General features: G+C 42.4%; 1 protein-coding gene across 4 annotated transcripts; it reads left to right on the top strand.

Moving 5' to 3' along the window:
* Window positions 1-23,677, top strand: fubp3 (far upstream element (FUSE) binding protein 3). Of its 4 annotated transcripts, none has more exons than XM_054757411.1 (19): window positions 1-150; window positions 3,314-3,428; window positions 10,411-10,441; window positions 10,519-10,568; window positions 10,713-10,784; window positions 11,816-11,873; window positions 13,205-13,367; window positions 13,471-13,569; window positions 13,671-13,775; window positions 14,268-14,370; window positions 14,440-14,540; window positions 14,627-14,756; window positions 19,454-19,614; window positions 19,943-20,016; window positions 20,098-20,174; window positions 20,427-20,483; window positions 20,595-20,648; window positions 20,739-20,866; window positions 22,185-23,677. In XM_054757411.1, exons 1-19 carry the CDS (start codon window positions 58-60, stop codon window positions 22,191-22,193), a joined length of 1,680 nt encoding a protein of 559 aa, XP_054613386.1. In that variant the 5' UTR covers window positions 1-57; the 3' UTR covers window positions 22,194-23,677. The 4 variants fall into 4 exon arrangements, with proteins under 4 accessions (XP_054613386.1, XP_054613385.1, XP_054613388.1 ...); XM_054757410.1 differs by having other exon boundaries at window positions 10,408-10,441; XM_054757413.1 differs by lacking the exon at window positions 1-150 and adding an exon at window positions 236-397.
* The last annotated feature ends 2,153 nt before the right edge of the window (window positions 23,678-25,830 follow it).

The raw sequence follows: 25,830 nt of genomic DNA, 5'->3' as shown, positions 1-25,830 counted from the left end.
CTTTTTTTCCCCTCCCCCCCCCCCACCAAGTGAAGCTCTCAGCTGCCGAGGCGAGTGATGATGATGGCGGAGCTGGTTCAGGGACAGGCCTCGGTGGCTCAGCCCGGAACGAAAGATGACTTCGCAGACACGATACGCCGGGTCCGACAGGTAAAACTGCTGAAGTGGGTCGCTTTTAGTGGCACCAAAGAACCCCCCCCCCCGACCTCCCCTTCAACCACAAACAGTCCTCATGCACCCAGCCAGCTAGCTAGCAAGCTAATAGCTACTAGCCTGGTAAGCATAGCTGAGCCAACAGATTAGTTTCCAGCAGACACCGACTACACGCTAAATGCGTCGGCCACAGCCGTCGACACCACCGGGCGACTGATTTCTGACGCAAGACACCGAGGACTAAGTATGATCTTGAAAGTTTTGTGCAACTTTGTCAAGTTACGTCGACGCACGGCAACCTGTTGTCAAGTCTCAGAAGTTGGCGATTAGCCTAGCATGCTAGCTCACCAACACTGACAGTCTTGACACGCTGTCAGAAAGTTAGCTACGCGAGTTTTGTTTAGTTAGCTTTCGTAAAAAGCTGCTGTTGCACCAATAAAACAAACGACACAGCAGCCAGTTTGACAGCCACTACCAGTAACCCACCCACGGCTTCGTCGTTTTAACGGAAAGCAGTGCTAATTCGTTGAACTTGTGTCGTGCTTTGCTCGTGGTAGTAAACACCAGAACGCTAGCACGGCTAACTAAGCTGGGCAAGCTAGCTTGTTTGGTCGTATCTGTTGGAGTTAGGCCAAGTCATAATGTAACGTCGTCCCCCCCCCCAATCGCGAGTGCTTCTGCACAGTTGACCTTTTTTATTTGCGGCACAGAAATTGTTAGTGAAATAATTTCAGTATAAAGCACCGAGCAAATCAGATTTCTTTTAAATTCTGCCATACGTCAGACATTGACCACAATAAACATGGCCGCCGCAGTTAAGCTGACTAACTTGGTTTACAGGGCCTCCTACTTGTTTTTATGAGGTGAATTTATGTTTAGTGACAGCTGTCACCCAGCTAGTAACATTAAGGGGTACAAATCAGATGCTGTCCACCAAAAACCAAGTCCTGGCCCAGTATTGACCGAATGCCTTGTTAGCATGTGGCTGTGGCTGCCCCTTTCCCACCACCATTACCAGGAACCTTTATTACTGTTTTACTGGGTGAAAAGAAATTCTCTGTAGTTTTTATGGGTTGTTTCCAAAGCACCTTGAAGTTCAGGGTAATGTGGTGGTTGATGATTATGGGAGAAGTGGTATATTGTTACATCGATGCCATGTAAACACTGTAAACATGCAGGTGACATTAGGGCAGGTTCTTAAAGGAAGGGATAGTTCGGATTTTTTGACATGAACTTGTATGACATCCCCGTCAGCAGTGTAGTGCATCAGTAGTGACTTACCCCCCCAACACCCCCACCCGTCACTTCGTCCCATGAGCCGAGTTATGGTCGAATTTTGGTGATGCGGGACGTGGTTCTGGTTGGTTAGTGGGGCTTCTCAAAACAATATGCGTTCAAAAGAGTAATACATTTACATCACAAAAATGCCTCCTCTAAATAATCAGACCTCACAATGGCTCGGCGTTACTTTCTCTCCCGTCGTATCACTGCACGCTGCCGCTTGTCCATTGTTGTGTGTGTGTTCCACAGCAGATGACCGCTGCAACGCGAGAGTCGTGCATCTTCACTCGTGCATGTAAACCCTGTGGAACACACGCATAACAATGGACAGGCGACAGAGAGCAGTGATAGGACAAGAGTGAAAGTAACGCCTAGCGATTGTGAGTTTTTTTTTGTGTGTGTGTGACAACAGTAAGAAATCAGGAAGGGGGCACACACTTTTCCACACTACTGTATATAGTGTATACAGTATATCCACTCATAAAATATATTGACATTGTTTATAACAAATTTTTAAGGTATGGTGGCTTATTTTGTCGTGTCGGTGCGCCACGATCAATTACATGTAGCGGAAACCCTGCACTGTATGGTGGGTGTGCCCTGAATGACTATACTCTTACTGTATGTACCAGTCAAAATATTGGCCGCACTTTCTCAAGCTATCGAATGACATGGTGAATCCAGTCTTTTGACTGTGTTCATGAACTGTACTCATGAATGAAAAGTTCTGTGAAGGTGAGCGTTACCTCATTCACCATCACTTTGCGAAACAGTGCTATGCTGAACGTTTCCTGACTTTGGAACATATTTCAAGTTTTACATCTGTTGTGCAAAGTGGCGGATGTCATGAATAACCAGCGGTAAGAGCAATACCATTTAATTATGACACATTCACCTTACATTCAACAAGTGTATTGAGTCTTTTGAGTGGTACAGGACATTCCCTTCTTTTTATTATTGGTGGCAACCTTTGGCTGCTGTAGCCTTATTTGTATTGAGCAGTCAGGACGGAGATGTTTGTGTCTCTTGCATAAGCTTCAATGGTCATGGTCGCTTTCAATACAATACAGGTAATGCAGCCTTGAATATTGGCCAATATTGGTCTGACATCCACACAAATTATACTTTTATTTTGTAGTGTGGCTTATTAAAGCATGAATCATACATACTTTTAATACATATTTTGTAATGTGGAATGTCTGCGAAGACTTGATCAAGTAATATCACTCAAACAGAACGCGCATCCATTTACTTTTGTATGCATGTGGTGGGTAGTATCATCCAAAATGTAGTGGCAGCTAAGCATAATATAGCGCGGTTCGAGGTGCTCAATGAAACCTTCAAACCCGACTTTACTCACTACCGACAGACTCGCTTTTTTCTGTTATACCTAATGATTTTTTTCGTCCCATGGAAGTTTTCCGATTGATTTCGCTTCATATTTGTAATCAAGTTGGTTGTAATAAACTTCCCCATTTCTGTGCCACCGAGCAAAACTTGTGCGTGACATGCACGTCTTTTTTTTACTGCCACCAGCTGACATTACGCCTGCTCTTTGCTACTATATTCGCATGCTAGCAAACGTTGTTGTGATCACATGGGCTCTATCCGGTCACTGCTGGATAGACGTGCTGGGGCAGCGTCTGTAATCGACAACTTGGATCGGAGATTTGACATGCAGGCCGGGTTTCTTGCAGATATCTGCCAGATATCAATATCAGCTGGGAACATCTGTAGTCATCAGAATGCTCTTCCTTTTTGTTGTCACTGGCATCACAAAAATAAGCCAAAGACAAAGCTAAGCAGACTTGGGGAGTTAATCCTAAAAGGTGAACAAAAAGGCCCTCATTGCACATGTCTCACTGTGATTTGGCTCCAGATGGCCGCCAAGATGGGAGGAGACCAAATGCCCAACATGCACAGCAGCCCCTCTCCTGTCATTGACCCTTCTCTCTACGGCTTCGGAGGCCAGAAACGTGCGCTTGACAATGGAGGCAAGTCTCTTGTATACTATCTTGTGCAATTATTTATTTATATATATATATATATACACACAACCACACACACAGACAGTCAAACTTGTCTATAGCGGCCACTAGAGGGAGACTGCAAAAGTGGCCGCTATAGACAGGTTGGCTCCAGTTTGAATGTTGACCAGTAGAGGGAAAAAAGGGGGAAAAAAAATAATAATGTTGACCAGTAGTGGGCACTGTGGGACTGCAGATAAAAGTTGTACAGCACTACTAGGCTTGTTATTATCCACGACCCACAGAACAAAGCTGTGCTAGTAATGTCTTACGTTCGTTTTTAATATTTTACTTTTTATACGGCAGAGTGTCATTACAGCTTTAGTTGATCAGGAAGTGACGGGAAGTGCTAGCTGTGAGTTTCGAGAGAGTTGAGAAGTGTGTTTATGTTGGCGTGGATGTAAAGTCCTGCAGTGTTCTCCGCTGTTAATAAAACGATTAAAGTGCATCGGCGACGGGAGTCTCTCCTTCCCCACAACAAGCGGCACCAGGAAATAAACGGTGTCACTTGTTACAGGCATTGCCTGGACAGCTATGTGGTGGGGCTTGTTTAACTTTTGCCTTGTGGGCAAGCAGGAAGGAGAGACGATGCTGAGAGATGTGTGTGTGTGTTCTGAACTGCTCTCTGGTGGCCGCGTTCAAGAAATAAAGTTGGCAGAAGCAACAGGAGAAGTTTCCTTCTTTGCGTCGGAGCTGAATAACACTGACAAGTTAACAGACTAGTAGCGAACGGAAAAGAAGACGGCTTGTTTGTGTCGAATACAGAAGATGAGAACTTTGATGGATTTGTGGATGAGGATTGATCAAAAATAACATGAGTACATTCTAAAATACTTCAATTAAGTACAACCGAACTCAGTTTTGCTCCCACTGCCGCATGCATGCTAGCGTATGTTTTTTTTATTGTAGCGTCGCTGGGAGCACGTCCTGTTCCCAGCCTACTTTGCGGTAATGTTTTGGTGCAAATGCTCTTAAAGTTACATGTTTGATCAGGAAATAGCAAGCTCAAAAGAAGGCTGCTTTTTTTATGTCGAACAACTGACAGTTTGTGTGGATCTTGTGAATGAGTGTGACTGAGCTAGGACTCGGTAATTAAAGTCTACAAACGATGGCTTCATTGATTGAAAAACGAAACTTTTTCGTGCATGAAACTTCTACTTGAGTCGAGGAAAAGGCTTCTTGAGACGTCATCTGTACTTCTGTGTAGAAGGTGTCGGACGTTTCGCTCCTCATCCGAAGAGCTTCGTCAGCAAACTAATAAGTGCTGGTAGCTTAGGCCTTAAATACAGTAAGAGTGGGCGGAATTGGTGTGCCAACACCCTCCTCCTATTGGTTCGTTACACTAAGCCTGCATTCCTCATCTTTACAGTGGTATAATCCTATCCTGTTATTCACACCTACGATAAAAGGGAAGTGTCGCTCCCTGAATTGGGTATGAACGACTCTGATACTGGCTTGTTAGCATCTATTGTTCTGGCTCGGCCCTGCCTTCACCTCATTTGCAAGACTAAGAGCTGTGGGTTTTGGTCTCAGTAACCTGCTGAACACAGGGTCCAAATTGAACCTCAAACCACCATTCCGATTCAATGATGGGTTCTGTTGTTTGACAAAAATAGCTTCCTTTACTCCTCTTTCAAACCATCTGTTTTCTTTGGCCAAAATCTTTACCTCGCTGTCCTGAAAAGAGTGATTGGTAGCTTTCAGGTGTAGATGTACTGCTGATTGAGGACCACTAGCATTGTCCCTGCGATGTTGATAAAGCCTTTTTTGGAGCATTTGCTTAGTTTCCCCAATGTAGTGCTCTTTGCATTCCTCATCTTTACAGTGGATGGAATAGACCACATTGCTCTGTTTCTGGTTTGGAGCCTTGTCTTTAGGATGCACTAATTTTTGTCTCAGGGTATTTACTGGTTTGAAATAGGTAGGAATTTTGTGTTGCCATAAGATCCTCTGGAGTTTTTCGGAGACCCCCGCTACATAAGGGACTACCACTCCTCTCCTTTTAGCTTCTGTGGGCTTTTGGGTTTCTTTCCCTACTCTCTTCTTTTGACATTTGTTAAAAGCCCACCGTGGGTACCCACAGGTTGAGAGCGCTCTCTGGACATGTTGTGTCTCCTTTTTCTTTCCCTCAGCACTAGTTGGTATTTGTTCCGCTCTATGTTGGAGGGTCCTAATAACCCCTAGTTTATGTTGTAGTGGATGGTTTGATTCAAAAAGCAGGTATTGGTCAGTGTGTGTGGCCTTTCTAAAGACCTCTGTAAGTAGCTGTCTGTCCTTTCCTATAATTACCTTGCAGTCTAAGAAGGCTAGTTGGTTTTCTTTAGTGTCCTCGCGAGTAAATTTGATATTGGTGTCCACCGCATTGATGTGATCTGTGAAAGACTGAATTTCTTGTTTTTTGATTATGACAAAGGTGTCATCCACGTATCTAAACCAGTGCCTTGGTTTTGTCCCTGAGAAGGATGTGAGAGCCTGTTTCTCCATCTCTTCCATGTACAGATTCGCCACTATGGGTGAGACTGGTGAGCCCATAGCACAACCATGAATTTGTCTGTAGAATTTCCCTCTAAATGTGATGTGCTGACCACATCTGCCAATTACTGGAAATTTGCCTTAACACCACATATTTTCAGTTTAGAGGGAAATTCTACAGACAAATTCATGGTTGTGCTATGGGCTCACCAGTCTCACCCATAGTGGCGAATCTGTACATGGAAGAGATGGAGAAACAGGCTCTCACATCCTTCTCAGGGACAAAACCAAGGCACTGGTTTAGATACGTGGATGACACCTTTGTCATAATCAAAAAACAAGAAATTCAGTCTTTCACAGATCACATCAATGCGGTGGACACCAATATCAAATTTACTCGCGAGGACACTAAATAAAACCAACTAGCCTTCTTAGACTGCAAGGTAATTATAGGAAAGGACAGACAGCTACTTACAGAGGTCTTTAGAAAGGCCACACACACTGACCAATACCTGCTTTTTGAATCAAACCATCCACTACAACATAAACTAGGGGTTATTAGGACCCTCCAACATAGAGCGGAACAAATACCAACTAGTGCTGAGGGAAAGAAAAAGGAGACACAACATGTCCAGAGAGCGCTCTCAACCTGTGGGTACCCACGGTGGGCTTTTAACAAATGTCAAAAGAAGAGAGTAGGGAAAGAAACCCAAAAGCCCACAGAAGCTAAAAGGAGAGGAGTGGTAGTCCCTTATGTAGCGGGGGTCTCCGAAAAACTCCAGAGGATCTTATGGCAACACAAAATTCCTACCTATTTCAAACCAGTAAATACCCTGAGACAAAAATTAGTGCATCCTAAAGACAAGGCTCCAAACCAGAAACAGAGCAATGTGGTCTATTCCATCCACTGTAAAGATGAGGAATGCAAAGAGCACTACATTGGGGAAACTAAGCAAATGCTCCAAAAAAGGCTTTATCAACATCGCAGGGACAATGCTAGTGGTCCTCAATCAGCAGTACATCTACACCTGAAAGCTACCAATCACTCTTTTGAGGACAGCGAGGTAAAGATTTTGGCCAAAGAAAACAGATGGTTTGAAAGAGGAGTAAAGGAAGCTATTTTTGTCAAACAACAGAACCCATCATTGAATCGGAATGGTGGTTTGAGGTTCAATTTGGACCCTGTGTTCAGCAGGTTACTGAGACCAAAACCCACAGCTCTTAGTCTTGCAAATGAGGTGAAGGCAGGGCCGAGCCAGAACAATAGATGCTAACAAGCCAGTATCAGAGTCGTTCATACCCAATTCAGGGAGCGACACTTCCCTTTTATCGTAGGTGTGAATAACAGGATAGGATTATACCACTGTAAAGATGAGGAATGCAGGCTTAGTGTAACGAACCAATAGGAGGAGGGTGTTGGCACACCAATTCCGCCCACTCTTACTGTATTTAAGGCCTAAGCTACCAGCACTTATTAGTTTGCTGACGAAGCTCTTCGGATGAGGAGCGAAACGTCCGACACCTTCTACACAGAAGTACAGATGACGTCTCAAGAAGCCTTTTCCTCGATGGACAACTCCTGTACGACTGAGAGCCTACACAGACGCATTCTACTTGAGTCGGTAATTTGGCCGCTATATGCGGTCAGATATTGACCAAGGGAGACAAAATGTGTGGCCGCTGGCCGCGTTGGACAGGTGACTGCTATACACAGGGTCTATAAACATGTACATTTGCTGCGGGGGATTTTTCAGTGGCCGCTTTAGGCAGGTGGCCGTTCTATAAAGGTGGAAGCTAAGACAGGTTTGACATAAATGTGCCTCCACTGGTTGTCATGCACCAACAGACCTGTAGAGGTTAGGTCGCCAACCAGGCCACCATTTTACTCTGTTATTGAATCTAATGCATCCACCCGTCTTTTAAAGGGCTCTTTCAGATTTTTTGACATGAAGTTGAATGACATCCCCAACAGCATTGTAGTCCAATATTAGCGACGTACCCCCCACTTGGTCTCCTAAGTCCAGTTCTGGTCAGATTTCTGTGATGAAGAACGCAGTTCCACTTAGTTGCTGGGGGGGGCATCCAGAAAAATTCAAGGATTTGGGCGTCCACTGATATTTTATGCATTAAAGATGCTTTTAAAAAAAAAAAAAAAGGTAGCTGGGTTAGTTTAGTTTAGCGGAGCATCCCAGTGTGGCTGCATGCGTGCGACTCAGGCTGTATGAGTGTGTTTCCAGTGTTTTCTCCTGCTTGTTAATGTAACCAAGCGTTTTACGATGCCTGCTGACGTCGTGCAAGTCCTGAGTGAAATAAGGACGAGAGGCACCCAGCTTCTCTTAACAGTCATCAGACATTCTCAACACACTTCTGGCCTTCAACATAAGTGCACCGTTTGCCATGTCCTGTCTAATTGTGTAAACAAAATAGTAGTGTCAAAAAAATGTCTTGCATTAATAACGCAACTGGAATTGTATCGTGACTGTCTTCCTTGAAGGGATAGTTCGGATTTTTTGACATGTTGTATGACATCCCCAATCAGCAATATACTACAGCAACAGTGACTTACACCCCAGTTGGTCCCGTGAGTCCAGTGTACTAGGAACGTAGTTCTGCTTAGTTGCTGGAGTCATTTAAGTAAAGAGTTTGGCTTCTGAAAACAATGTGTTCAAAAGAGTAATTAATTTGCTTCACAAAAATGCCTCCTCAAAAAAAATCTGACCTCACAAAACGTTTGGAGTTATATTTGTCTCCCGCCGTGTCCCTGCGCAGTGTCGCCTGTGCATTCATGTGTATGTGATGAAGACGCTCGCTGTGGAACACATACGTAAACAAGATGGCGGAAGAAGAGTGGCATTACCACGAGCATCTCCATCACATGCACATGAATGCACAGGCGACAGTGCGCAGGGATACGGCAGGAGACAAATATAACGGCGAGCGTTTTGTGAGGTCAAATTTTTTTGAGGAGGCTTTTTTGTGATGCAAATGTATTACTCTTTTGAACGCATATTGTTTTGAGAAGCCAAACACTTTACATAAATGGCCCCAGCAACTAATCTGAACTATGTTCCTCGTCACGGTTCTGCGACCATTACTACACCACTGATGGTGATGTCACATAACTTCATGTCAAAAAATCCGAACTAGCCCTTTAACCACAAGCACGGACGTTATCGTTTGAGGATTTTGTAGCAATGTGTGCAGAGGCTGACATCCCATTAGACAAGTGAGCGAAGGTACATCAGTTCCTGAAATACTGGGCAAAATTGTCTAATGATGTATTGCATCAATAAATGTAAGGATTTTTGCATTTACTTAACGGACATTTTATTTACTGTCGCAAAAGCACACAATCTATAGTGATAAGTGCAAAAGGTAAAAACATTTAAAAGGGGGGAAAATTGAATTTTGGAAAAAAAAAATGAAACAAAATTTGGGAAAAAATAAAACTGGTTTCATAAGGCCGTAACTTCGATCTTAGCTTAGATCTCCACTTTCACACCTTTTTGTCCACTTTTTGGTATACTATCCAGGCTTGTGGAGGTCCATCACAACACAGAATGTACACTTCCTGTCTCTCACCTGAAATGTGTACTGTGTGAGAAATCGTTTTGCAGCTGTACCAAACTGAAAGCTCCATATGGAAAAAATGTGAATACATGTTACACCCCTAGTTTTTACATATCATGTTGCAAGAAGTGTTTACTCACATCAGGCAAATGTTTGTCCCGTCATTTCACACAATCCATGAAGTGGAAACGCGATAGCCATTTAATCTTGTCCATGTCCCTCTCTTGTCAGTGTTTTTCTGTGAAAAGTTCAGACCTCAAAGCACAGATAATTTACACACAATTTAGCCTTAGCTTTGTTTGACTGATTCACCCTTTTTTCACACGTTGTCCCGGTTTCCTTCATTCAAGGTTGTACCACTCAACATAAAACTGCAACAGTCTCAGCATTCAATTATCAAATGTGGCAGTTGCAAAGATTTTACCTCCTTGTGTGACTCCTTTTTTTGATATTCATAGCAGCCCCCTATGTCCAGCCTCACTCCAGTGCATTACCAGAGGAAGTGAAATCAGTGCAAACCACCAGAAAATCGATTGAACTCGCCGCGATGTGGGTGTTTACATCCATGACGGCACATCCTCCAGTGACCCCTGCAGGACCCTTGCTCTGTGCTACCTGTCAAAATTCAATTGTACACCAGCACCCACTGACCCAGCTCCCACCCTTGTCATTTTTCTGACTGAAATACTCTGTGGTGCACCCACGATCCCACTGATCCTGCTGGTGTGCACAAAATTCACAACATCAGGGCCAATGTGAGCCTTGAACACAGCAGGCATGACGTGTGGATTGGCAGCTGCTTTTCATTACCCATCAGCTGAAATGGTTCTTCCTCAGTTATCTGTCCGATTGTATGGCTCTTTCTTAAATGCTAACTTGTGTTCTGTCATCTGTATTCTGTTAGTAGGCAACCACCTTGGTGCAATGGTACATCAAAGGTGAGCATCATTTCTGATTCTGCTCATTTTTGTATTTTTCAAAACCGCTCAGACACTTTGTATTGATTGTCTCACAGGGCTCTTACGACAGAAGACTTCAAAGTGCCTGATAAGATGGTGGGATTCAGTAAGTAGGCTTTGAGTTCATTACAGTCGCTGCTAATGTTCCACATGTAATCACCAGTATTGATATTCTACTCAGCTGTTGGGTCACCGCATAGGTCCCAGTCTAAACGATATATTTTTTTAAAAACTCCTCCTCCTCCCACAGTCATTGGAAAAGGAGGCGAGCAGATTTCAAGAATCCAGCTAGAATCTGGTTGTAAGATCCAGATAGCATCTGGTGAGTTCAAGTAGCATTCACTCAAGCATCCAATCTCACTTTCAGTTTGGATTTGTAAAGGACTCCTTTCAACTCTAACAGAACTTAAGTGCTCCTGACTCCAAAACACATGTTAATCTTGCTATTTTTGCTGTGAAAAATAACATTGAAAGGCATGTTTCCTGTGTTAATCCTCGTTTACACCTGTACGCACTTTGTCTCCAAAATGGCGTGCCGATGAGTAAATTGGTGGTAAACAGTTGTGAAGTATGTGTACCCTGTGCGGGGCTGTGCGCCAGTGAGCAAAGAGAATTTTTAAATGTTCAAACTTTGTGGCACGCATAATTTCCGTGAACTAGTCGTGAATGCACCGCAACCTACGTGCAAACAATGCCGCTGGTGTGTATCAGAGTGTGCCTCTGCTTGTCTCAATCACATGCATGGGTTAACTTTTCCACCACCTTTTGGAGCAAGTCGGGGAATTCTTAAGTAATTTCTGTGGCCTCTTTGATCTTCCTTGTGATCTTCCTTCTGTTCAGTGATCATAATGGCCAGTGCGATGTCTTCTAGTCAGCAATTCCCTCTCAATATACTTGTCTCTTTTTTTCTGGCTTATTGCCTCCTTCCTGCTATTTGCACATTGTCTGTCTGCAGCTGCAATAAAATATAGACTTAGGTTTCTTCTATGCATCAGCTTCTTCTCTGGAGTTCAACATCTTATTGGTCCCTTGCAAATAAAGGAATTAATGAAGCTAAGGACGATGCTTGGTGTTGCGTGGCGTCACGTGGGACCAAATAATGCCACGCTGACGGGTACATGAAGTGGTGGTGATAATGCATAACCATGCGTGAACAATGCGCGTCGCTCGTACTATTGTTGTACACTAGACGTAAACGGATTGTAACGCACAAGTAATGTGGTCTGCATATCAACGCAAAGAATTCTTGGCAAAAACAATTGTAAAACTTAATCTTTCCCAACATGACAACGTAAATAAGCAATTAAAAATGAGTTCAGTTCAGTAGTGCTTATGTGTGATTTTTCCTTTTAGACAGTGGAGGCATGTTGGACAGACCCTGCACTCTGACCGGGAGCCCTGAGAACATTGAGTGAGTCCTCTTCACTTTGACTGATTTACTTAAAAAAGGGGGGAAAAAAACAAAAAACTGGGCTGCGCGTTGTGTGAACGTGTGTCCATTGTTGAGTCGCGGAGGGCACGAACCCACGTCTCCTTCCATGTTCCCCTCTTTCAGTCCTTAACACCCCTTTCTCTCTTTGTACAAAGACAAATCTAACTAAGCAAAAAAAAAAAAAAAACATTTTGGCAATTTTTGGTGACTAATGCTAGCAATCGTGTTCATTTGACCTTTTTCCCCGATTGAAAAACGTGATGATCACTAATAAAAACAAATGCATGTTGACAAAAACTATGATGAATTGAAGAGACAGTTTCATCAACAATAAAAACAAGATGAAAATGTTGACAGAAGTGAAAATCAATGCTAGATAATTGTTTTCTGTAGACTGTAGGGACAAGTTGGGAACATATCCGATAGCAGCTATTTTAGCTGCGTGTGGGAGAGGGGATGAGGGATCAGTAATGGAGGAGATCCAGTCAGAACTACTGTCTTTGTGAGGTTGAGCTGTTGAATTTTCCACTGCAAATACAGTTACCGTATGCTGTAATATTGTAACAACGTACACGCTGCAATATGTCTCCGCCTGAGAAAAAGAGAAGAGTAGATATGTGGTCACATTTCACGTTTGACGCTGTGGAGAAGACGACACTGTGTAAACCATATGGCGCAATTATTACAGCTAAAAATGTAAAGTAACGTGAAGCAACATCTGAATGCGAGTCATCCTGGCAAGTGAAGCGAAGACAAGTGACAATTTTTACAATCTGTTATTTTCATATGTTGTTTACTGCTGTTTTTATGGCAACAGAAAGAACAGAGTTACATTGTAGATGCCCAGTGCATTATGCAGAGTTGATTTACTTCATACGGTAGTTGTACTGTCGTATTATTCAACATTTCAAAAAAGAAATGAGTGTTTTTTAAAACGTCAAGTAAAATATAGCATAAGTTAGTGTGAAATTGACTTATAGATATTCATAGGGAGCAGGTCTACTTTTTGTTATGAATTTTTTTTTATTGCGATGCTTTGTAGGTAGCTTAAATAAAGGTGCTTTCAATGAAACTTTATAGAAGCATTTCTTTACTTTATAATTTTGTTACATTTAGTGTAACCTTAGTTGACTAAAATGTTTAGGATTTTATCGATAAAAGCTAGACTAACAATCAATTTAGGTGACTGAATTATGACAAACTAAAATATATTTATTTATTTATTTATAGTCAAAAAGTATGACTAAAGCACAATTAAAAACTGCTGCCGAAATTAACACTGGCTACCACTGTCACCCCCACCCTCACAGGCAGGCTAAGAGACTGCTGAGCGAGATTGTGGAGCAGTGTCGGTACGGGCCGGGCTTCCACTGCGAGATGGATGGCAATGGTGCCATTCAGCAGATCCTCATACCCGCCAATAAAGTGGGCCTGGTGATCGGCAAGGGAGGAGAAACCATCAAGCAGCTGCAGGTGGGGTTGTTTTCCACAGTAACACAAATGAAAGCTGTGCTCTGCAGAATTGAGTAAAGTAGATCTTTCATTATCCTGTCTTAATGTGTTGCTTGCTGTGTAGGAGAGAACAGGAGTGCAGATGATCATGATTCAGGATGACCCCATGCCCACTGGTGCAGACAAGCCCCTAAGAATAACTGGAGACCCCCACAAAGTGCAGGTTTGGCCCTGCTTCTGCTCCATTATTTCATCTTTAGATCGTCTTTTGTTTTGGCTTCATTGTTTGACATGTTTGGTGTTTTTGTTTGTTTGTTTTAACAGCAAGCCCGTGAACTTGTGGTGAGGCTAATCCGGGATAAGGACCAGGGAGATTTTAGGGCCGGCAGGGTTGACTTTGGATCCAAAATGGGTGGAAGCAGTCTGGATGTAAGAGCCTGTTTATCTGCATTTCACATCTCAGCAAGTCTTGTTATTGTTTGTGACTCTTGGACGCTCTAAACATTGATTTACAATTACGATGTTCCTCACTTAATGACAGGTAATCCAAGGCTTGGCACAAAAATAGACATGTAAAGAAACTGAATTATTTACAGTGACAAGAACTTTGACAAGTATTTTACCACATTGTTACATTACCTTATCATTTTCCTATGTATTTTAAACTACCAAAGACTACATTTGGAATACAGGAAGTGAATAAATGTATTGTAATTGATGTGAAACAAATGGGGGTATGATTAAATAAGCTTTGGTTCTCCCTGCTTCTTTTGGACGAGTGGAACTGCGAATTGTATTATGATTTATTCCTTAGTAACGTGTATGCATGTTCAAATAAGTTAAAACATTACCATTATCATGACAAATGAACAACCTGGTATAAATGATATTTCCCGTATGTGTCTTACTTGACGGGATCAGGTGGTGGTACCCAGATTTGCAGTTGGCATCATCATTGGCAGGAATGGAGAGATGATCAAGAAGATTCAGAATGATGCTGGGGTCAGGATCCAGTTCAAACAAGGTAAAAACAGATAATTTTTCACAATATATAATGTGGTAATCCATTAATTTCCCTACTTTTGACCTCCAGATGATGGAGTCAGCCCGGATCGTGTTGCCCAGGTCATGGGCCAGCCTGACCACTGCCACCATGCTGTGCACCTCATCAATGAACTGGTTCAGACTGCTCAGGTATGTGCAGCAACACCAAGGAGCCAAAGATTTTTATACCCCTTTTTCATGGCTCTCTTAATGAGTCGTGACTTCTTCCTCTTCAGGAGCGAGATGGCTTTGGTGGTGTGATGGGCCGCAGAAGCCGAGGTGACTGTAACATGGGCGGTCCTGGAGGACTGCAGGAAGTGACGTATGCTGTCCCTGCTGACAAGTGTGGCCTGGTGATCGGTAAAGGTAAATACAAAAATAAAATACAAAATTTAATTGCATAGTGTCTATATGATTTGAATGTCTGATTTGAATCTTTTGTGCGAGCACCGTTCATCTATGCAGTTAGTAGAACTCAACAGATTGCATCACCACCACCACCACCTACCTTTTGAATAAATGAGTACCGTTTGCCATTCTTCCCTTGAGTAAAACCGATGAGGGGTGAGTGACCACCCTCTTTTCTCTCTGCCGGCCTCATGTATATAGCACAAGTGGCATTCATTGGCTTCACTAAGGGCTTAATGATGGGGATAATGCGTGTAATGTGACATTAATTGTTGAAGGTGCATAATAACAGCCCTCAATCATGTGGAAGGCTGCCTGGCATCTAATGAGCCCCTTTAAGCCCAATAGAGTGCAGCGAGGGAATGAATAGAAGGAATTAGCTTATTGGCTATTCATGCCCACTCTATTGCCAGCTATTTAAAAGTCATTGACCATTGCATTGGAAGGAGGTGTTTGTGTGTGCGTGCGTGCACACGCATATCTGCTTGGAGTGTGTGCGTGCGTGCATGCAGGCGATGGTGGGAGGGGTCGAAGGGGCCCTCTTTACCTAAGATAAAAACATGGCAATAGAAATGTCAAGTGGCTTTTGTGCATGTAGCGGGGCAAGGGAAACAAATAAACCTGGGCGTTGCGTCCCCCCCTCTCTATGCATTAGCATATGAAGTGGGTCAATATGGTCGAGGTTGCGGTGGGTCTGGGTGCTGTCAGCCGACCCTAAAAAGGTGCGGTGATTAATATCTTTACGATGCCATATGTAGCCCATTGCCCCCTGCTTTTGACCCCCTTCACACACACTGGCTCATGCACACACTGTCGCTCAACGTCTCTTGATGGATCAAGCCACCCACCAATCTACTCCCACATTAAAACAGTGTTAAATTCATTGCACGAGCTTTGACAAGACCGTTTTGGACGAAACTTTGCATTACCTTGTGTTTTTTTTCCCCCCTTAACACAAGTTTCATCTGTTACTGTAACTAAAAAGCTAACAAGTGAGCGTTAACACTGAAAACAAATGTTAAAACAGGACACATGCTTACTTCAGCTGATAATAAAAGCTTAACCTGTATTAATTGCCTGCCATAACAAATACTGAAGGTGACGACATAAAATCTCAGCCACTTACAGCTCCGTAGTCCCTTCAGTCATCCATATAACGGCTAATACATGTTAGGAAATACCATATAAAGATATTGATCCGTACATTTGAATAAAAGTTTAGCTTGTATATTTGTAAATATAAATGTTAAACATTTTTATGCACTCAGTATTTTACAGAAGACATTTTTTACATAATTGCCTTTTATTTTATATTATATATATATATATATATATATATATATATATATATATATATATATATATATATATATATATAAAGGAAAAAAAATTACGTGTTTTGTGAGAATTTTTTTTGTACAAAACAGCGGCTTGTAAGCCAGTCTACTGAACGAGGCAAAAGTATTCCCGTAAAAGCAATAAAATGCTAATATAAACATTTGTGCTGCTTATGATTTTCATTGTAAGGACCAGCACATTTCATTTCATTCATTCACTCAAATATAACCCATTCCACAACCATGTTGGATGCAAAAATATTAAGAATGCGTGACAGTGGAAGGTACAGTTTAGAAGCACCTCCAAAAAGATCTTTCTTGCTCACACAAGGGTGTTCTCTGCGTCCTCCCCTTCCCCCTTCAGCACCAGCCACTAACCAGACCTTCTGAATACCGTCACCAGTTTCACTTTTGTCCCCCTCCTTTTCTCCAGCGCACTAAACCAGTCTCATTAATAAGACCTGTATTATCTGTCCTGACTTGAGGCCAGTCCATGAAATGAATAGTCAGTCTCTTCATTGCTCTCTGCCGTCTGACTGGAAGAGCTCATAATGGCTTCATTAAGGCAGAAGTTTCATTTGCTTGACAATGCCTTAATGGCCCATGTGCAGTCTGTTGGCAGCACGGAGAAGGCTTCGGGAGGAGGAGAGGTTTTTGATGAGCGTTTTCATTCAGGGGTCAGCCCGGGTCATCAGAGTGTCAGCCACAAGTGAACAAATGTGTAATTGATGTCGGGACAGCCCCGGTGTCCCCCCGGGAAGCACCCTCAGCCTTTTTCCTTGGGATCTCAGAAGAAAGTGGGGTGGTGGCAGTTGTTTGCCCCCCCAACTTCATTCAGTCCTTGCTCTCATCACAGAGGACAACACAGAGTCAAGAATGAAAAGGCTAAAAAGAGACAAACGATATCCCAGGAGGAGGATACGCTTCAATTTTGGCCCCTTTCTTCTGCCAGCTATGTTTCATTTCTCCCTGCTGGTGTAATTGCTCTCCCCACACGTCGGGAAGCTGGCATCTCATGCCGAGGAGGGGGGTGTGCAGAAGATGTCCCCCTTTTGTTTCCCCGATTTGCACGGATGTTACCATAGAATAGTAGAAAAGTGGCGAGACACATGCCGGTTGTCGCAAGGTAGCATTGCGGCGTAACGTTCAGTCGTGTGACCCGACACGATGCCAGAGACGAGATGCCTTGGATTGTCTGTACGCTGTCCTCACGTGAGGTAATCGCGACAGACAGGGGCCTCTTTGTACGCTCACCTCTGCATCAAGCGACTTTGTAAAGAAACAACTTCAGCTTTGAGCAATTCCGCAAAACACGGTCAGAGCTGCCAACTCTTCCGGAGAGAGGGAGACCGGAAATCGCCCTTGTCTCCTGACATCCTGGCTGAAGTTAAAAATCTCCTGGATTGTGATGTGGTTGGGTGGGGAAAAAAATACTAATTGAAAACAACCAAAAATAAAAACCTGCATTCCCATTATGCAGTCTACAAGAGTAAAGCTAGCTAGCAAACTGCATCAATCGCATCAGCAGGTGTGCCAACATCAGGCTGAGCAGTTATACACGATAACAGGGAAATTGCGTCCAGAAGAAATTACCAGAAGCACAAGGATGGCTATCATCCTGAATGGCCATGTGTTCGGAAATCGATCAAATCAATTAAAGCAGTGTTTCTCAACTGGGTTGGCTGCAGGAACCACCATCACCCTTTTAATGGCAAGCGGTGACCCAAGTTTTGGAAATTTTTCTACTCGTATCTAATATTTAAGACTGTGCAGTTTGAAATAAGGTAGTGCGAAGTAACGGTTCAATGAACATTTCAGGAACAGTAGATTTTTTTTATTCACCAACTCAGAATTAGTATTGTCAAAGGTTTTTATAATTATAGTGCAAAAAAAAATACGAATTAAACTATTCTTTTGATAGCTCAGTAGGCCTTCACAACTACAATTTTAATAACATGATATATGGTCTCGCCTTGGCCATAATTGAAGTTAGATCTGTCACTAATATAAACACAAACATCGTCACTGCGGGTCTTGCCTCCTGCCATAGCATGTCTGTCCCCCACAATAACATGCTAGTTATTGTAGCTCAGTGGCCGAGACAGGGATGTCGTCGTCGCACCATATTTTCGAGAGCACATCAACACAACATTCTCACAGTCCATTGGGTGGATCTCAAAAGGTGCACATCGTCATTTTGTTATCTGAGGAATCAACATTCACCATGATGATCGATGGAAAACTGTTCAGCAGTTAGCCTAGGCCGTATCCCTCTGCTTCCTCACACCGTCCCCGGCGCTTTATCTGCAGTTGCAGTGCAGAAGTGAGGGGTTGAGGTGGCCGCCGGAGGATGCCTAGCTTCTGTACTTCCCTGGTGTCCTCGGGTTTGGCTGCTGCCAATGTCTAACAGCAACTTCTGACAGTAAACGTGTTCTGGTGAACGCAAAACATGTAACCACATCAGTAGAGAGAGGGCCCGCTGCGTCTAGTTGGGCCGCCATTTTACCCCTTCAGAATAAAATCTCAAGATTTTTGTATGATTTCTTTGGCAAAGATCTGCGACCCACCGGTGGACAATCACTTAAAGAAATATCAAGCATTCTGTGCAGATTGCAGCATATTTCCATTAAGAGGGGCGGACAAAATGATATACTCTGACACGTTGACTCTAACAAGCATAAGGACATCGCGGAAAGCAGAGGTCAAACGAAACTTTTTCTTTGTGCGTTCATGTACTAGAGCAGGACTATGCAACTGGCGTAAGTTGGCAGGATTGGGCGGGGGCCTGCTCTGTACGTTTGCGTGTGTAAATATAATAGAAAATAAAGACTGCATGTTACTTTAGCTCGTCCAGTTAAGTTGAGGCACCTCTGAATGCCATTTGTTTTGTTTTTTTTAAAGTCCTTAATAATCTGAAACATGGTCATTTTCATTATATTAATTTTAGAGCTCACAAAGTACTAAACACTTTTCACAGTCATATCAGTTTTCTTGATAGAAAATGAAGTAAAATTTAAAAAAATATATGAGTGAGGCCTGATGCCCAGAGCTAAACATTCAAATGCACCAGACAACTGCAACAAAATAAAGCCATTCACTTTCTTCCAACTGTAACTGATAGCGATATCGTTTACTGTGAATTTGCAGTTCAAAATTTTTCCACACCTTTGTTGAAACATCGACAGACAGTTGGCTTCTTTTAGCCGACATTGCATCACAACGGCTGCTCAGCAACATAACCTTCAACAGCTGATTATTCCTGCTTGTCTAGAATTATTTAGAGAGATGCTTAGACAGAGGTGCTTGATGCGTTTGCAGGCGGCGAGACCATCAAGAACATCAAAGAGCAGTCTCGTGCTCACGTGGAGCTGCAGAGAAATCCGCCACCCAACACTGACCCCAACGTGCGCATCTTCTCCATCCGAGGTACTCCGCAGCAGTTGGAAAAGGCTCGCCAGCTGATCGATGAGAGAATTGGGGTAGGTGGTCTGGCTCCTCCGTTGCCTTATTGTCCTGGCTTATATTCATGAGCACACATGTCGCTGCCACCGCGAGAGAGAGTGAGGATGGGGGGCGGGAGGGTTGTTGCGTGGTGGCTGTGGCCCTGGTGGTCACTTGGATGACACCAGAGGTTACACACCAAGAATCCATCAAATGGACTTAATGGAGTGCATCAGTGCCCGGCCGTGCCCTCTGACCTTGTCTGTTGGCTTCCTTTTAAACACAAGTGTGGTCTCTCTCTCTCTCTCTCTCTCTCTCTCTCTCTCTCTCTCTCTCTCTATGGCCGCTTCCCTCTGTCCGCTGCAGGCTCCGGGGATGGGAGGAAACGGCAGCTTTGGCATGAATCCCTACAACCAAGGAGCAGCCACACCTCCTCAACAGTAATTTTTTTCAGTTTTGCATTCATTTATAGCTCAAAAATACATGGGAACGTGTTCTGAACGGGCATTGTCTTCTAACAGTGGACCTCAGACGTTCATGACCGGCGGATGGGGGACAACCTTCCAGATCTGGCAGCCTCCAGGCCAACAGGACCCCAGTGAGTTCACACAAGCCATGTGACCTGACAGAAGTCACATGATCTAATGAATGTTGTCAGAGCTGAAATGACAGAGGAGAATGGAAAAGTGTTTTTATGACAGTGTGGAATCAGACGGGATGGTTTTGAGACATGATGATGATGCTAACCACCTCTTTCCTGTCCAGACACACTTTCAGTTTACCCTCTATGGAAATGATTAGGGAAGAGAATCGCAGATGAGAAGCTGACACTGTTTGTGTCTGCTTTCAGGTCACAATGGATCCCAGACGGGCCAGATGGACTGGGAGCAGTATTACAAAAAGCTAGGCAAGCACACTAAACCAGTGCACATCTCCTTTTCTGACATACGCGACAATAAATTCACGCGTTACAATGAATTTGTGCACATGAAATAAAGATGGCTGTTGTCTTCTGCAGGTCAGCAGGGTCAGCAGGCCCAGAGTGCCGCTCCAGAATACAACAAAGCTTGGGGTGAGCGCGCACATTGATTACATACTACACCCCATCCTCTCATCTTTAGTTTGTTTTCATGGTTGTTCTCCCACCCACCTCACTCATCAGGTCAAACATCTGCTCCTGGATCTCAGCAGACCTCCAATCCTGACTTCAGCACCTGGGTGGACTTCTACAGGCAGCCCATGGCCTACTTCAACCAGGGTGCTCAGCAGACTCAAGCCCCGGGCCTTCAGGTAAGACGAACACTAGTTTTAAAAGGCTAGCTTGCAACAAATCTATGGAAAAATATTATAAAATATCTACTGAATGTTAGACATCCTTTCGACAACACCACCGCTTGACATGTGGCAGAAATAGGTTCACACGACTATTTATTAGGTACACCTGCACAGTTACGTTTACATTAATCTTACAACTTAAAGGTGCTCCCACTACAGATCCCTATGCTCAAGCCACTATTTATAAAACATGGTGGATATACTGTAAATTCTCCAACTATTGTCCCTATTCTGTGGACCACCGTGTCTCCTACAGTCACATACACAGCCAAATAAAGCGTTGGGGGTCTGTAATTAGCAGCTCGACAAAAATAACATTGGCATTTAAAAACTGTGGCTGTAGACAACCTCCCAATGAAGATGGCAGTAGCTGCATTTTTCCAAGTGGTCAGCATCCGGTATCTACCTCCGCTTGCACTTTAAACTGTTGGTGGCGCTACGCTCTTGGGGTGTAAATCTGGCATGTTGTTATTGTACTGTTTACAATGAGCTCATCAATGCTAGTTTGCTCCTTACTGTTACAACATTGGTTCTGTTGCTGCTGTGTGGTGCAGTATACTTGTTCTTAAATGACCATGTGATAAAAGAGCCTTTTCACTTTGTCGTGCGCTCCAAATCATTTTTAAAGTGAAAATATGAACTTATATAAAATGAGTTTTCACATGTGGGGAAGTAACCGCCTCTCTGCAATTATCATCTGCTTTCAATTAATGCTCCGCCCCTCCTGGTTTAGGTAAATGAATGCTCCCGGCTGTAATTACAGCTTTTACATTACATTACAGGACATTCCATTAGGTACACCTGCACAGTCCAATACAGGAGCTAAATCAAATATTCTGCCTTTACAGTGATGCAAAGCCCAGTTTTAATGGAGGTATTAATAAAAAAAATGTTGATTATTGTGATGGGATAGAACTACATTGCATCACACTGTTATATTTAATTAACCCCTGGGAGTTTGATATAACTCAATGCAAAGATACTACATGTGCATATTTATTTTATAATAGTGAGGAAGGATGAAATCCAACCAATTTTCCTCAAATTTGACACTTTCCGTGTTGTATCATTTAAAAGCCAATTTGATAGCAATTTTTGTTGTTGTTTTTATGTCTTAAATTAGCAGCAATCCGTGTATGAATAAAAGGTCTCCACTGGGAACTATCAGCTGTCAATCAATCTGGACCTCTAGGCACGTGGACGAGTGTGCGTCGGGAGTAAGTTAGTGTGAGGAATAAACAGCGTGTGTGTGTGTGTGTGTGTCATCCTGCAGGATCACTAAAGAAGGTCGCATCACTGAGGACGGAGACGACCTTTTCTTTCTTTTTCTTTTTTTTTCTTTCTTTTTTTTTTTTTTTAAACAGAGGGTTCTAGACTCGCATCGCCTTGAAGACTTTTCTTAGTGGGAAACACTAGCTGTAGAATGACATGATAAATATATTTCTAAAAATCAGCAAACCTTTATTTGTTACTAAATGCTTATGTACACTGTTTTTTGTTTTTTTGAATAGAGCGTATCTGGGATCTCTTTTTGGACTTGAGCAAGTTTTTTTTGTTTTTGTTCTTGTTTTCCTGTCGTGACTCAGATTGTACCGCCAAAATGAAAACCCCGAGACTTGCGTGTGTAACATTTCAAAAAGGCAATATATGATGATCTATTTTTTTTTGTAGTTCTGTTTCCAATGGCACCATGTTGATTCCGCTTAGCAGTCTTGAATAGGGTTTTTTTTGTTGTTTTTTGTCACATGTCATAAGATGTTTAAAGAGCGTGTTGAGATGATTCTGCTTGTCATTATTTTTGCATAATTCAGTGAAATGAAACTGTGATGTTTTGTTACAGGAAATGTGTTTTTGGGTTTTGTTTTGTTTTTTTTGTTACATGGTTTAAAAAAAGAGAGAGAGGCTCCACGTCAGCCTGCGGTGGCAATATAGTTCTAATTTAATTCCTCTTGTGCATTGTATGCTGTTTTTGCATTGTCATTTTATTGTACTCTGGTTTAAACACACACGATTTATCAAAAGAAAAAGGTGCAATATCTTCTTTCACTTTTGAAACAAAGATGGGTTCGCTAATATTTTTGACCGACTTTTAACTTGTAGTTTTAAGATGTGTTCTTTTTTTTCACAAATGGAAATGTCGAGGATAATTTATTACATTGATCTGATATCTAAGACTTAGAGGGATGTTGCAAATAGCGTTTTTGCCTTTGCTACCTTGTAAAACTGTACATATGCTCATGTATTTGACTGTTAATTTAAAGATATATATGTTTCATATATATATATATATAGATATATAGAAATTATTTTTCCTGCTTCCAGTATTGTAGGAAAAATGTCCCTCTTTTCTTTTTTTTTTTCTTATACTGAAAATGTTCAGATTGTGAATGTGATTGAAATTGGATGTTGCATCTTGTTATGAAGAAGAAAAAGTGCTATAGAATTGTTTTGTGTATGTTCTGTATACATGACTTATTCAAGACTGCTAAGCCTCTTGTTTTTTTATGTTAAGTATTATGATCAAAACTGTCTCCTTCGGTACCTCCCTGCTTCTCAGTCCAATGCTAATAACTTTTTAATTATTTTTTTATTTCTTTGTGTGATCTAATATAAATATAAATGATGCGTCATTACGGAGATTCGATTCTTGTATTAACGTCATTTCTTAATTAAAAGGGATATAATTTCAGAAATGTCTAATTATGGTGGGTTTACTTTTCCTTTTGGTGTACAGTTAACCATGTATTAAAACAAACATCCAGACTACCTTTGTGTACTGTTATATAAGCTGTTTTTGGTTCCTGACAGTTCTATAGTGTAAATACAAACTGGGATGGAGAATTATACGCTGACTGTATGTTTTATTAGCAGAAAATCTATTTTCTATATAGCCTGTTGACAGTTCTCAAAGTCAAAATAAATTTTCCGCAAGCCTCCCTTGTGGGTGACCTCCATTTAGTTCTCCTATGTTGGATGTGTGTGTAGAAATTCAGGCCGACATAATTCATACATTTCGTTTAAAAAAATGGTGACAATAATGGTAATAATAATAGTAACAGCATGTCGCCCCCCGGCTGCGTTTCTAGTGACATGTTCCTCCTCTCCACCCCCTCCCGTTCTGTCAGTGCACATGTTTGTGCCCAGCAGGGGGGCTCCTGCCACACTGGCCCCTGAGCAGCCCCATACCGGCCCCCGCATTGATACACTGCAGCTGTTTCCAAATCCAGCCCTTGATTTTGATCCTCTTCCTCTTTTAGTGCGCCGTCCCTGTGGACACTAATGACCCGGTGGTCCTATTGTTGCAGGCTAATAACGCGCTTGTTCCAGGCTCATTCCCAGACCGGCCTTTTATTCTGGTTAGCATTCATTATCATTAATTCTGTGTTTGCTTATCTGCAACATCATCTGATAGCTGCTTAGTATCGTGGGGTGTCGGAGTGCTGAAAAGGGGGGGGGAATGATATTGTGCTTTTGTTTTTCTGGAAAACACATTCTGGCAACTCTTTAAGGAAAAGAGGGAAGATTTTTTTTTTTTTTTTTAAAGAAAATGTGAAATCTTAGTGAAAGAAAAGTAGCAATGTCATGAGTTATTTTTCTCTTGGTTACTGGTGCAATGGACAAAAAATATTGTATGAATAGTCTTGGAAATAAATTGTAATCCGGTGAACGAATGAATTTCATAATCTAATGGGAATAGAATAGGCGTGTATCTCTGAGGAAAAGGTTACAACAAAGTTTCCTCCTCAAAACACGCTGGAAATGCATTCCTGTAAACTTAGGACTTCTCATTGTATGACTGTTCTCATAATAGTACAACTTCTCTCATAGTATTTTCTGTGCATGTGACTCCCTTTTTAGAATTGTCCTGTACTCCTCTGTAGTTTGGGACAGGTGTACTCAAGTTTATAAAAGTCACAGTACATACAACCTTAAAAAAAGGTTTGGTAAAATGACAAAAGGTTAGCATTAAAGTGGTGTTGGTTTGAGTAGGCTCTTCGGTGCAGTTGTCTTTATATTTGCATGTAGTGCCGCTACATTTTTGTAACTCTTACCAGCTATATTTTGTCGTTGTGTAACGTTCATAATGGTAAGTGACGGTACTAGTGAGAACACTCCATGAACATTCTCATCTCATTAGGCTTTATTGACTCGTCTCAAGCTGGCAATCCATCAGTGCGCTTTCACGTAGCATAGATGATTTAATCACCTTTTCATGTTTCTATGCCTGTGCAGCCACCCGTCGAGGCAGGCAGGTGTCATGTGACAAAAAGAATGAGCGGGGCTGACGGGGTGCACCTCTGCGCTCACCTTTTACGTCAGATTAGCCGCTCCTCACTTTCATGCACACTGTGGCACTCACGACGACAGCTTAATCTCATTTTAATGACCACTCACTTGTCGAGCGTGTGTGCGCTCTTGGTTTTTCCGTGTGTGTTTGGCCCGTGTCTTGACATCCCACCTTTTTATTGTCAATGTTCATCTGAAAATAGCGGGCAAGTATTTTTTCCGCTTACACACCCTATAACCGTCCACTTCAGTACTTACGCCTGCACCATCGTATCGTCCATCGGCCCTTTTTTAATAAAGGGGATCATGCTCAGTTTGAACCTGGAAGGTGTTTATTCAGATGGAAATTGTCTGGGGGGGGGGGGAAGCTATAGTATAAGGAAAAAAGTTTAACGATGTTTTTCAACCGTATTATGGCAAATTTTCAAAGAGCGTGTTGCGTATGTTCCAATGTTATGGGAAATGTTTGTCACGTGCGAGAAACTTTGCTTTAATGAGAATATCTTTTGGAAAAAAAAGGCAGTATGAGGAAAAATCTGAATGTTTTACACAAAAGTTGATGCAAGTATTTAGTTTTTTTTAGAAAGACTGGGGGGGGGAGTAAATGAGAAGCTGTGTTGTGAGAAAGGCAA

Source organism: Dunckerocampus dactyliophorus, chromosome 17, assembly GCF_027744805.1.
Source record: "Dunckerocampus dactyliophorus isolate RoL2022-P2 chromosome 17, RoL_Ddac_1.1, whole genome shotgun sequence".
Taxonomy (NCBI): Eukaryota; Metazoa; Chordata; class Actinopteri; order Syngnathiformes; family Syngnathidae; genus Dunckerocampus; species Dunckerocampus dactyliophorus.
This window is presented reverse-complemented; position numbering and strand designations above follow the sequence as displayed.

What these genes read in the sequence shown, in the direction of transcription:
- fubp3 (XM_054757410.1), top strand. Translation starts at nt 58, where the DNA reads ATGATGATGGCGGAGCTGGTTCAGGGACAGGCCTCGGTGGCTCAGCCC. An exon ending in TAAGATCCAGATAGCATCTG is followed by an intron (nt 10,785 to 11,815) that starts GTGAGTTCAAGT and finishes TTTTCCTTTTAG; the next exon opens with ACAGTGGAGGCATGTTGGAC. An exon ending in GCAGTATTACAAAAAGCTAG is followed by an intron (nt 20,484 to 20,594) that starts GCAAGCACACTA and finishes TGTCTTCTGCAG; the next exon opens with GTCAGCAGGGTCAGCAGGCC.